General features: G+C 39.2%; 1 protein-coding gene across 23 annotated transcripts in view; it reads right to left on the bottom strand.

Annotated features, from left to right (window-relative positions):
- LOC132385195 (protein Aster-B-like) overlaps positions 1–14,084 on the bottom strand; it is a 406,923-nt gene that overhangs the window by 28,422 nt on the left and 364,417 nt on the right. For all 23 annotated transcript variants that reach the window (XM_059957077.1, XM_059957080.1, XM_059957083.1 and 20 more), the window contains one exon: positions 9,496–9,599. In XM_059957077.1, coding sequence (XP_059813060.1) covers positions 9,496–9,599 — 104 coding nt within the window. The remainder of the gene's footprint in view (positions 1–9,495; positions 9,600–14,084) is intronic.

Raw genomic sequence — 14,084 nt, 5'->3', positions numbered from 1 at the left:
AATATAAGAAATAGGAGCAGGAGTAGGCCATCCGGCCCATCGAGCCTGCCCCGCCATTCAATAAGATCATATAACCATATAACAATTACAGCACGGAAACAGGCCATCTCGGCCCTTCTAGTCCGTGCCGAATGTTTACTGTCACCTAGTCCCACTGACCTGCACTCAGCCCATAACCCTCCATTCCTTTCCTGTCTATATACCTATCCAATTTTACTTTAAATGACAATACCGAACATGCAGCTACCACTTCTACTGGAAGCTCATTCCACACATCTACCACTCTCTGAGTAAAGAAATTCCCCTTCATGTTACCCTTAAACTTTTTCCCCCAACTCTCAAATCATGTCCTCTTGTTTGAATCTCCCCTACTCACAATGGAAAAAGCCTATCCACCTCAACTCGATCTATCCCCCTCAATATTTTAAATACCATTATCAAGTCCCCCCTCAACCTTCTACGCTCCAAAGAATAAAGACCTAACTTGTTCAGCCTTTTCCTGTAACTTAGGTCCTGAAACCCAGGTAACATTCTAGTAAATCTTCTCTGTACTCTCTCTATTTTGTTGATATCTTTCCTATAATTCGGTGACCAGAACTGTGCACAATACTCCAAATACTCCACGGCTGAGTCAGCTGGAGACGCTCATGGAGTGAGTACCGTTTTGGATTCGCTCCATAACTTTTACTTTTTTTAACCTTTGATCACCCTTATTCAGCTTATTTTTACCTATACCGAAAGTTTCTTTATTCTTTTTTTTTTGGATTTACTGCCAAGCGTTTGTTGTGAACTTTTGATGATATGCAAACAGAAATGTCTCTCAGGTCTAAGGGACGGGATCCCGGACGTAATCCGAACGGTAACGGAAAAAAGCAGGCTCCGACACAACAAACACCATTAACTTTTGAATTGTTTATGGAGGTTTTGAATCAAAAATTTGCTGAACTACAACAATTTTTTAAAGAAGATATAAAGGTTTTTCAAGAGTACATGGTTAAGACGGATTTAGTAATTAAACAGCAACAAGCTCTTATTACGTCTCTGCAAGAAGAAGCTCGGAAGTGAGATTTGACTATTGGAAAACTGCAACAGGATTTAATTTCGACCATTAAGCTGATGGAAGCCCTTAAAGCCAAGCGTGACGATTTTGAGAATCGCTCCAGAAGACAGAACGTACGTATACTTGGTCTTCCAGACGGCATAGAAAAAGATGACCCTTCGAAATATTTTGCTCAACTTTTAAAAGAAGCGTTTCCGACAATTTTCCCGAATAACCCCCCTTTATTGGATCGGGCACATAGAATTCGGCGTCGATCACTGAGTGTTACAGACAAACCTTCGGTGATAATTGTCCGGTTCCATTATGTACATGACAAAGAACAAGTTATAAGAGCAGCTCGTCGACTAGGAATGATTAAAATCAAAGATTTTTCCTTCCGCCTGATCGAAGATTTTAGTTCAGATCTTTTAAAAAGAAGGCTTCTTTTTAAACCGTTGATGGCTGAATGTTATGAGAAAAATCTGAAACCTGCGCTTCTATACCCTGCGAAGCTTCGAATTTCTCCGTCGAATGCTCCACGACAAGTTTTCCTTTCAACTTCAGAAGCGAGAAAATATCTGGAGGAGAACTTCCCTACTGCTACAGACATCAGTCTTTAATAAATGAATGATTCTGATCGTATAAGATGGTTCTCGATCTCTTAAACCAGAATTATAATCTGGTTATTGGTGTAGGTTCATCCTACACTTTATACTCAAGTTAAAGTGTGTTTGCGTCATGTTAATTGTTTTGCCTTATACACTTTAATCATTTAACTACATACTTGTCTATTAACTTTGTTCCTTTGAAGGTATATTTTTAATTCTTTGAAGGTAAATTTTTCCTTGATTAAGATGGTGGTTTTTTGGAAAAGATTTTTGGTTTTGCTTAAGATGGCATTATGTTTATATTTTTCGTGTTTCTCCCAGACAATGGTATCGCTTATCTCAGCTTAAATATTTTTTGTTTTGTCTGGGCCAGAGCCCGAGTTATAATTGTTTTTAGTGATTATATTTTTATTCTTTTTACAACTAACTATACTTAGAAATATGGTTTTTATTATAGCGATTTTATTTTTAAAGTCGGGGTGATTCTTTTATATATATCCTTTTTATATGGAGTGTTCTTCAGCTGACATGGGGGTAGGATTAGTCTTACTTTTTCTCTTTTTAAGTCATATTTTGGCTTTTTCTCTTTTTCTTGGGGGGTGGGGGGATGGTCTGTTTTCTAATTCTATTTTTTTTGTACCAGTTTGTGTCAGTTTTTTTATTCGGGCTGTTTTTGAACTTCAAATATGTCTGTGTTGTCGTCACTTCCGGGTCTTCTCACTACTTTTGTTCCTCTTCCGGGTGCATGAGTTTATAAGTTGGTTAACCCTTTCTATACCAAAGGGTTGATTATAGAATTATGGCTCAGACCATTAATTTTGTGTCTTGGAATACTAATGGTTTAAATCATTCAATTAAACGAAAGAATATTTTCAAAGTATTCCAAAGACTTAATGCTCATATCATTTTTGTACAAGAAACTCATGTGAGGAGGGAGGACAAATTTCGTTTTTTTAGATTTTGGCGGGGTCAACAGTATCATGCAAATTCGAATGCTAAAGTAAAAGGAGTTTCAATTTTTATTGACTCCTCTATTTCATTTGTTCAACATGATATTTTTTCGGATCCGAATGGCAGATTTTTGTTAATTACGGGTTTACTTTGTAATAAAAAGGTTGCTTTGGTTAATGTTTATGCTCCAAATGTGGATTGTCCTGACTTTTTTAAGTCTTTATTTACTTCTTTACCCAATCTAAACGAATATAAGTTAATAATGGGTGGTGACTTTAATTGTTGTTTAAATCCTCTGATGGATAAATCTTTATCTATTCAGACTTTACCTAATAAGTCGGCCACTTGTATTAACTCCTTTTTGACTGACAATGGAGTTTTTGATGTTTGGAGATTTCGGCATTCTAATGACAAAGAGTTTTCTTTTTTCTCACATGTTCATCACTCTTATTCAAGAATTGATTATTTTTTTGTAGACTCTTGTTTTATTCCATTGGTAATCGGTTGTAACTATGATATTATAGCTATCTCTAATCATGCTCCGTTATTACTTTCTATGAAATTTACGGATACAGCTTTTAATGCTAGACAATAGCGATTTGACTCTACCTTGTTGCAAGACTCTGACTTTATTAAATTTATGGAGGAGCAGATCGACTTCTTCTTCTCAACTAATTCTACAGATGATATTTCCTGCGGAACACTTTGGGACACTTTTAAAGCTTATATACGTGGACAGATTATTTCTTATTCTGTTGGTTTGAGGAAACGTATCAAGATGGAAACTCTTTTATTGGTTGATAAAATTAAAGAGATTGATAAGAAATATTCGATTGCTCCTAGTAAGGAGCTTTACAAACAAAGGGTTGAACTTCAAATGGAACATAGTTTATTACTTACATCCTCGATTGAAAATCAATTAATGAAAACTAAATCTGATTTTTATATACATAGTGATAAATCTGGTAAACTGTTAGCTAGTCAATTGAAGAATGCTCTGGTTAAACGTCAAATCACTAAGATTGGTCAGCAGAATGGGAATCTGACAGTTAATCATGATGAGATAAATAAGGCATTTCAAGATTTCTATACCTCCCTGTATCAATCTGAATTTCCTCAAGATTATAATACCATGTCTGATTTTCTGGGGAAATTAAATTTTCCAAGGTTATCATCTGATGATCTTTTGATATTGGATACTCCTATTACGGATGTAGAAATTAAAGGGGCTATTTCCTCAATGAATTCTGGGAAAGCACCGGGTCCAGATGGTTATACAGTTGAATTTTTAAAATTTTTTTCCGCTACTCTTTCCCCTTGGTTAGGTAAGGTTTTTGAGGAGGCCATTAGATTAGGGAATTTGCCACAGTCTTTTTATAGAGCTTCCATTTCTCTAATATTGAAGAAAGATAAAGACCCTACTAATTGTGCTTCTTATAGACCTATATCTTTATTGAATGTAGACTCCAAGATTTTTTCTAAGTTACTGGCATCTAGATTGGAGAAGGTATTACCCAAAATTATTTCAGATGATCAAACTGGCTTTATTAAAAATCGTTATTCTTTTTTTAACATTAGGAGATTGTTGAATATTGTTTATACTCCCTCACATGATACTTCAGAATGCGTGATTTCATTAGATGCGGAGAAAGCATTTGACAGAGTTGAATGGCCTTACTTATTTAATGTGTTGGAGAAGTTTAATTTTAGTCCGATATTTATATCATGGATTAAATTGATTTATCATACTCCAGTAGCCTCAGTGGTTACCAATAATCAAAGATCTCCCTTTTTTCACCTATTTCGGGGCACTAGACAGGGATGTCCTCTTAGTCCATTACTATTTAACATTGCCTTAGAACCTTTGGCAATTGCAGGATATTTTGGGTATTTTGGGCAATCACAGGATATTTTGGGTATTAATCGTGGGACAGATATTCATAAGTTATCTTTGTATGCAGATGATTTATTACTATTCATTTCTAACCCGGAGAAATCCATTCCAGCAGTTTTATCATTATTGGCTCAATTTAGTGAGTTTTCTGGGTATAAGTTAAATCTTAATAAAAGTGAATTGTTTCCATTAAATAAACGGGTCCCAATTTATGGAAATTTACCCTTTAAATTAGTTAATGACTCTTTTACTTATTTAGGGATCAAAATCACAAAGAACCATAAAGATTTGTTTGGATTTAATTTTTTACCCTTAATTGATCAGATTAAAGGTTTGTTTACTAAGTGGTCACCTTTGTCTCTATCTCTAATAGGCAGGATTAATGCTATTAAGATGGTTATTTTACCTAAGTTTTTATATATTTTTCAAGCGATACCAATTTTTATCCCGAAATCTTTTTTTACTAATGTTGACTCTAAAATTTCTTCATATATATGGCAGTATAAAAATCCCAGGTTAGGTAAAACATATTTACAGAAGACAAAAAAGGAAGGCGGGTTAGCATTACCTAATTTCAGATTTTACTATTGGGCAGCTAATATTAGATATTTGTTATGCTGGTTGAAAGATGGGGGTGGATCTTTTGGCCCTTGTTGGGTGAGTTTAGAAACTAAATCGGTATCAGCTTATGCTTTGGGTTCTATTTTAGGGACTTCTCTCCCTTTTGCTCTTTCTAAATTGCCGAAACGAATTGACAACCCGATAGTTAAACATACATTGCGTATATGGTTTCAATTTCGGAGATTTTTTGGGTTGACTCAATTCGTTTTAAATAGTCCTATTGTATCTAATTGTTTTTTTCACCCTTCCATTATAGATCAAGCTTATTCAGCTTGGAAAACTAAGGGATTACTAAGATTTTCTGATTTATTTTTAGATAATTGTTTCATGTCTTTTGAACAATTATCCAACAGATATAACTTGCCGAGATTTCATTTTTTTAGATATTTACAGATTAGACATTTTTTAAGTTCTGTACTCTCTACGTTTCCAAATTTTGTGCCTTCAGATACTTTGGAGAGTTTATTTGAATTAGACTCTTTTCAAAAAGGGCTTATTTCAAAACTTTATAATATAATTATGAAGATACGTTCAGAGCCCCTTTATAAGACTAAACAGGATTGGGAAAGAGAGCTTAGTTTTAGTATTTCTAGTGAGAATTGGGATAGAATTCTTCAATTAGTTAATACATCATTGTTATGTGCCAAACATTCACTAATACAATTTAAGGTTGTACATAGGGCCCATATGTCCAAGGATAAATTAGCTTATTTTTACTCTCATATAAGTCCTATTTGTGATAGATGTCATTCTGAAATTGCGTCTTTAACTCACATGTTTTGGTCGTGTTCATTTTTGGAGAAATATTGGAAAGATATTTTTGATATTATTTCTGCGGTTTTGAATATTGATTTACAACCTCATCCTATTACCGCAATTTTTGGTTTACCAATGTTAGATTCACAGCATTTATCTTCTTCAGCCCGTCGAATGATTGCATTTCTAACTCTGATGGCTAGAAGATCTATATTGTTGAATTGGAAAGAAATTGATCCTCCCACTGTATTTAATTGGTTCTCTCAAACTATGTTATGTTTAAATTTAGAAAAAATTAGAAGTGGTACTTTTGAGACTTCTATTAAATTTGAAAAGTTATGGAGACCATTTATTCAACATTTTCATATGATGTAATATGACCCTGTGCCAAGTACATTTGATTTCCTAGCTTTTAGCTTATGTATTTTGAGAGGACCGGAAGTGACGGCATTGATGAATACTTATTTTTGTGAGATATTATAAACAGCCCACTTTTTTTTTCTCCTTCTCTTTTGTTTGTTTTTCTTTCTTTTATATTACTTATTAGTTATAGTTATTAGATTAGATTAGTTAGTTTTGCATTATATAAATTTTTTTTTGTTTTTTTTTTTCTTTCTTTTTTCTGTTTTTTTAATATTATACATTATGAAATATTTAGATTTACTATGTCCATACATATATCTTATGGCTTATGTCTTGGTAAACTCATTTATATTGTAACTATTATGTTTTTTTTCATATGTAATGGAATGTGTATATGTGTATGTTGGTAATTTCTTTATCAATTTATCATCTGTATTCTGTCCATATTACTAATATTAATAAAAAGATTTAGAAAAAAAAATACTCCACGGCTGATCTGTCCATAAACTCAGCTCCATCTACTTGCCTTTTCCCCATAATCCTTAATTCCTTTACTATGTAAAAACCTATCTAACTATTTCTTAAATATATTTAGTGAGGAAGCCTCAACTGCTTCCCCGGGCAGAGAGTTCCACAGATTCACCACTCTCTGGGAAAAACAATTTCTCTCATCTCTGTCCTAAATCTTCTCCCCTGAATCTTGAGGCAATGTCCCCTTGTTCTAGTCTCACCTTCCAATGGAAATAACTTCTATCTTATCTATCCCTTTCAAAATTTTGAACGTTTCTATAAGATCCCCTCTCATTCTTCTGAACTCCAGAGAGTATAGTCCCAGACAATTCAATCTCTCCTCATAGGTTAACCCCTTCATCCCTGGAATCAACCTGGTAAACCTCTTCTGCACTGCCTCCAAAGCCAGTATATCCTTCCTCAAGGATGGAGCCCAGAACTGCACACAGTACTCAAGGTGCAGCCTCACCAGTACCCTGTATAGTTGCAGTATGACCTCCCTGCTCTTGAATTCAATTCTTCTAGCAATGAAGGTCAACATTCCGTTTGACTTCTTAATAACCTGTTGTACCTGCAAGCCAACTTTTGCGATTCATGAACAAGCACTCCCAAGTCCCTCTACACAACAGCATGCTGCAGTCTTTTACCATTTAAATAATAATCTGCTCTTCTAATGTTCTTTCCTAAATGGATGATCTTGCATTTACCAATGTTGTATTCCATCTGCCAGACCTTGGCCCACTCACTTAACCGATCCATATCCCTCTGCAGACTCTCCACATCCTCTGTACAATTTGCTTTTCCACTCAGTTTAGTGTCATCAGCAAATTTTGCTACGCTACACTCAGCTCCCTCTTCCAAATCATCAATGTAAATGGTAAACAGCTGCGGGCCCAGCACCAACTCCTGCGACACCCCACTCACCACTGACTGCCAACCAGAGAAACACCCATTTATACCAACTCTCTGCTTTCTATTGGTTAACCAATCCATGTCAATACACTTCCTCCGACTCCATGCATCCGTTTCTAATTTATAAGTCTCTGGTGTGGCACCTTATCGAATGCCTTCTGGAAATCCAAGTGTACGACATCAACCCGCCGTGATGCTCCTGCCACCCACCTACAGTAAAGGTAATTCAGAGTAACCAATTAAGCTTCAAGTCTAATTGGTTTTGGTGCATGGGAGGAAACTAGAACACTGAGAGGAAACCCAAGCAGTCATACGGAAAACATGCAAACTTTACACAGAGAGCACTGAAAGCCAGGACTAAACACAGGTCACTACAGTTTTGTGTAGATATTCACAGGTAAAATTAAAGTACATAGTGTTATGAAGGTACCACAGCTCTGAGGGGCCAAAGGAGCGGGAGCAGCCCCCTCCTTCCGGAGAATAGCAAGATTGCTATTAATTCGGGTCTCGAAAGTGAGAGACAATGCAATGGTTCTGGCCATTGTTCTTAGAGGCACCTGTGTGACCCTGTTACGTGACAGCTACCATGGACATGGACACCCTCGGGCAATGTGGGGGTGGAGATTGCATCACCCTACTTTGATGGACATCTACAACTCTGCAAGTAAAGATAAAAGCGGACTGCAGGAGGCGGTACGGGAGCGACGCACCAGAAGAACTCGCTCGCTCAACGCTCCCGTGAGAGCTGGATGGAAGCCACTCAGCGCCACGTGCGCTCCTAACTCCTTTGGCCTAGGGAGCAGGTGGCTGATAATACCGAGAAGGACTTCGAACTAACAATGGGGAAAACAACGCTCCCCTGATTTAACGGAGTGGCTTCATAAAGACCCGGGCAAGTTTTCTTTTCGTTTTCACCGATCCCTCTAATACACGTGAAACCCAACGATTCCTCAAAAGGTTAAAGTCTGCAGACTTCTGAATGACTTTTTATATTTCCAATGGACAAAAATATTATCCCCTAGACAACAGCCGAGATTACTTCTTAATGATAATTATTACTATACCCGCGCTTTAGATTGAGTATTGGTGACGTGCATTATCTGAATGTTTGCATTAACCTTACTTTTGTGCCCCTTTATAAATAAAAACGTTTGAAAATAGTGACATCAGACTTCAACGGACCTCTCTATCTTTGCTGGGAAGTTATCCAGTTATGGGATACGTAACAATAGAAAGTAACATCAACTTCCATTTCAATACAACTGTCAGGGCAACACTGATAGAATACTTGTCAATACTTAGCATTCAGGACCAGGCTACTAAATGTTAACCAGAAGTGACACTGCAATAGCAGAAAAATTAATTATTCCAATTGTTCATTTCTGTTCAAAGAATGTTTCTTTCCAAGAACAAAGCTTTCTCTCTTAGTGTTTGCTGTAATCTTGTGTAATCTTGATGCTCACCTTGGTTTTAAAGGGATTTTGTAAAGTTCCTGCACTTGATTAACAGTTAGCATTCTTCAAAGGAAACTACACTCAGAAATGGTGCAGGATGCAGTTTGGCTGTATTGGCCTAAGTGGTGACGCCAACACTAACTATGAGAATTATAAGCCAAATAGATGATCAAATCTGGCAAGTTGCCTAATACTGTATTCTGGCAATAAAACTGGAACAAAAATTATAAAGTCAAAAGACTGCTGGACACCTGAAACAAAATCGAAGCTGCTGGAAATGTACAGCAGGGTCAAGCAGCAACTGTGGGGTGAGAAAATAAGCTCAGCATTTATTGGCTTTTTGGGTTGATAACCTGTCATCAAAAATGAAATTTAAATATTCCTCACCTAAATGTCTGAAGTAGTCATCTAAACCACTCCAAAAATTTTTCTCAATGAACGATTTCACCAAGCCCCAAGGCTGTTTCCTATACTTCAGTTCTGTTGATATCCTGCATACAAGAAGTTTACAGTTATTCATTAAAAAATACGTGTACAATTGTTATTTTGCAAAACCGTACTTTTCTTCGTTTACAAAAGCAATCTCATGACAAAAATGTGGTAAGTTATTTACCTGTCTAAATTACCTAAGGTCTGCATGAATTAATTGGATCTTACCATTGCTAAAGTGCAATAAGTTTGTTTGTTCTCTTGCCCATTAACATAAATCAAATTTGTAATCGGATGATAAACTGGTCCAACAATTATTTGAAGAAAACTGTTAATGCTTTAAAACTACAATCTTCCATTTGTCTTTAGATGTACAAGTAGCTGATGATCATATTGGGATCTTGACAGCAACATTTTTGAATGCCTTTCTGCCTTCTCAGCATTTAATGTTCCTAGGAGAGCATCTCAGAGTATATTCTCAGTTTTATATGTAGCCATGGAAGGTATCAGGATTACTGGAGAAGGAAGGAGCAGTGTTGCTCATTGAACAAATTGTACCATTCAATTAGATCAAGGCTGATCTGTACCTTAATTCCAGTTACTCACATTGTTTCCATAATCACTAATAGCTAGGATTCATGAAAAATCTATAAATCTCAGTTCTGAAATTGAGAGAACTGCAGAGAGTTCCAAGTATCTACCCCTAGTTTTGTGAATAAGAAGCAATTACTTTACATGTGATGGACAGCAAAAAGTATCTTGCAAAGTTATTATTGAGAGATACCTTTCAGACCCAGGATTAATGAGAAAGTCAGTAAAAAAAAATCTCACATGTTTACTATTTCCTGTCCTGGAACATTTGAAAAATACTAATATATCTTCTGTATTACAAACAAGAGAAAATCTGCAGATGCTGACAATCCAAGCAAAACCCACAAAATGCTGGAGGAACTTAGCAGGCCAGGCAGCATCTAAGGAAAGGAGTACAGTCGATGTTTTGGGCTGAGACCCTTTATCAGGACTGGACAAAAAAGATGAGGAGACAGAGTTAGAAGGTGTGGGGGGGGGGGGGGGGGTGTAAGAAACACAAGGAGATAGGTGATACTGGGAGGGGGAGGGGTGAAGTAAAGAGCTAGGAAGTTGATTGGTAAAAGAGATACCGGGCGGGAGAAGGGGGAAATCTAATAGTAGAGGACAGAAAGCCATGGAAGAAAGAAAAGGAGGAGGAGCACCAAAGGGAGGTGATAAGGTGAGAGAGGGAAATGGGAATGAAGGGAAGGTGGGGGGCATTACCGGAAGTTCGAGAAATTGATGTTCATGCCATCAGCCAGGAGGCTACCCAGGCAGAATATAAGGTGTTACTCCAAACGATAGTAGAGGAGACCACAGACTAACATGTTGGAATGGGAATGGGTAGTGGAATTAAAATGAGTGGCCACCGGGAGATCTTTCTTTCTCTGGCAGATGGAGTATAGGTGCTCGGAAAAGTGGTTTCCCGACTTACATTGGGGTCACCGATATACAGGAGGCCACACCAGGAGCACTGGATACAGTAAATGACCCCAACAGACTCATAGGTGAAGTGCTGCCTCGCCTGGAAGGACTGTTTGGGGCCCTGAATAGCAGTGAGGGAGGAGGTGTAGGGGCAGGTGTAGCCCTTGTTCTGCTTGCGAGGGTAAGTGCTAGGAGGGAGATCAATGGGGAGGGACAAATGGTCAAGGGAGTTGCGAAGGGAGCGATCCCTGCGGAAAGCAGAAAGTGGAGGGGAGGGAAAGATATGCTTGGTGGTAGCATCCTGCTGGAGCTAGTGAAAGTTACGGAGAATTATGTGTTGGATGCAGTGGCTGGTGGGGGTGGTAGGTGAGGACAAGAACAACCCTGTCTCTGGTGGGCTGGTAGGAGGCTGGGGTGAGGGCAGACATGTGTGAAATGGAAAAGATGCAGTTGAGGGCATCATTGATGGTGGAGGAAGGGAAGCCCCTTTCTTTGAAGAAGGAGAACATCTCAGTTCTCGAATGAAACACCTCATTCTGAGAGCAGATGCAACAGAGACAGAGCAATTGAGAGAAGAGGATGGCATTTTTTTTAAAGTAACAGGGTGGGAAGAGGTATAGCTGTGAGAATCAGTGGGTTTATAATAGATAACAATAGATAAACTATCTCCAGAGATAGAGACAGAGAGATCAAGGAAGGGGAGGGAGGTGTTGAAAATGGACCAGGTAAATTTGAGGGCAAGGTGGAAGTTGGAGGCAAAGTTGATGAAGTCAACGAGCTCAGCATGGGTTGAGGAAGCAGCACCAATGCAGTTGTCCACATAGCATAGGAAAAGTTGGGAAAAGATACCTGTGTAGGCTTCGAAAATAGACTGTTCCACATAACCGACGAACAGGCAGGCAAAGCTGGGACCCATGCGAGTGCCCATGGCTACCCCTTTTGTACGAAGGGAGAGAGAAGAGCAGAAAGAGAGTGAGGACAAGTTACACCAGATGGAGGAGAGTGGTGGTGAAAGGGAACTGGTTGTGTCCAGAAAGAAAAGGTGAGGCCTTCCTGGTGGGGGATGGAGTTGTATAGGAACTAGACATTCATAGTGAAAATAAGACGATTGGCACCTGGGAACTTGAAATCACTGAAAAGATCCAGAGCATGTGAAGTGTCATGGATGTAGGTAGGAAGGGACGGGACTGGACTGGGGGGGGGGGGGGAATAAAACTAAGTTGAGGTATGCAGATACAAGTTCAGTGGGGCCAGAACAAGCAGAAACAATGGGTCTTCAGGGGCAGTCAGGTTTGTGGATCTTGGTAGGAGGTAGAAACAGGAAGGCAGGGTGAAGGAACTATCAGGTTGGTTGCAGTGGATAGGAGATCCCCAGAGTCAATAAGGTCGGTGATGGTGTGGGAGACAATGGCCTGGTGCTCCTTAGTGGGGTCCTGTGCGAGGGGTAAATAAGAGGACGTGTCTGACAGTTGTTGCCAGGCCTCAGCAAGGTAGAGGTCAGACCACCAGACTACTACAGCATCCCTTATCTGCGGATTTGACGGTGAGGTTAGGATTAGTATGGAGGGACTGGAGAGCAGTGTATTTGGAAGGAGTGAGATTGGAATTAGAGAAGTGAAGTCGAGACAGTTGATGTCCTGTCAGCAGTTAGCAATGAAAAGATCCAGAGTGGGGTGTCCAGGAAGAGGAGGAGGGTTGAAGATGGGAGAAGAGGTCATCGGTGTGGTGCGGAGATTTCTTGCCAAAGAAGAGTAAGAAGAGCACAGTGTCATGGCACTCTGCTTCATGAACCCATGTGCAGCTTCTCAACTTCATCATCTTTGCCTCCAACTTCCACACTGCCCTCAAATTTACATGGTCCATTTCTAACTCTTCCTTCCACTTTTTTGATCTCTCTGTCTCTATCTCTGGAGACAGCTTATCTACTGATATCTATTATAAATCCACTGATTCTCACAGCTACCATGACTATACCTCTTTCCATCCTAGTACTTGTAAAAGCGCCACGCCCTTCCCTCAATTCCTCTGTCTCTGCTACATCTGTTCTCAGGTTTCATGAGGTGTAGGGGCAGGTAATCCCTTTCCTCTGATCTCCTGCCTGGCACCAATCCTTGCAAGTGGAAGAAGTGCTACACCTGCTCCCTCACCACCATTCAGGGTCCCAAACAGTCCTTCCAGGTGAGGCAACACTTCAGCTGTGAGTCTGTTGGGGTCATCTACTGTATCCAGGGTCCCGGTGTTGCCACCTGTATTTCGATGAGACCCGACTCAGATTGGGAGACCGCTTCACCGAGCACCTATGCCCCGTCTGCCAGAAAATGCAGGATCTCCCAGTGACCACCCATTTTAATTCCACTTCCCATTCCCATTCCAACATGTCAGTCCATGGCCTCCTCTACTGTCATGGAGAGGCCACACTCAGGTTGGAGGAGCAACACCTTATATTTTGCCTAGGTAGCCTCCAGACTGATGGGACAAACATCGACCTCTCAAACTTCCGGTAATGCCCCCAACCTCCCCTTCACCACTTCCCATTCCAATTTCCCTCTCTCAGCTTATCACCTCCCACTGGTGCTCCTCCCCCTTTTCTTTCTTCCATGGCTTTCTGTCCTCTCCTATCAGATTCCCCCTTCTCTAGCCCTGTATCTCTTTCACCAATCAACTTCTCAGCTCTTTTCTTCACCCCTATCCCCCACAGCCAGTTTCACCTACCACCTTGTGTTTCTTCCTCCCCTTCTCCCACTTTCTTACTCTGACTCATCTTCTTTTCCCCCAGTTAGGATTAAGGGTCTCGGCCCAAAACGTTGACTGTACTCCATTCCATAGATGTTGCCTGGCCTGCTGAGCTCCCCCAGCATTTTGTGTGTGTCACTTATCTTCTGTATTAGCTGTTTTTGTTGATTATTTGTAGTTATTCCATAAACCTTTTGCTAGTTCTCGATGTGACAGTATTTCTTGAATTATTCTCCAAAAAGACTATTGTGATGGTTTACGATATTTATAGGATGATAATTAAAATGAAGCAATTTCATGTTTTAGCTTTGATCTTCTTT

This window comes from Hypanus sabinus, chromosome X2 (genome assembly GCF_030144855.1).
Source record: "Hypanus sabinus isolate sHypSab1 chromosome X2, sHypSab1.hap1, whole genome shotgun sequence".
In the NCBI taxonomy this organism is placed as follows: Eukaryota; Metazoa; Chordata; class Chondrichthyes; order Myliobatiformes; family Dasyatidae; genus Hypanus; species Hypanus sabinus.
The sequence above is the reverse complement of the archived record's forward strand: the minus strand, read 5'-3'. Positions and strand labels throughout refer to the sequence as shown.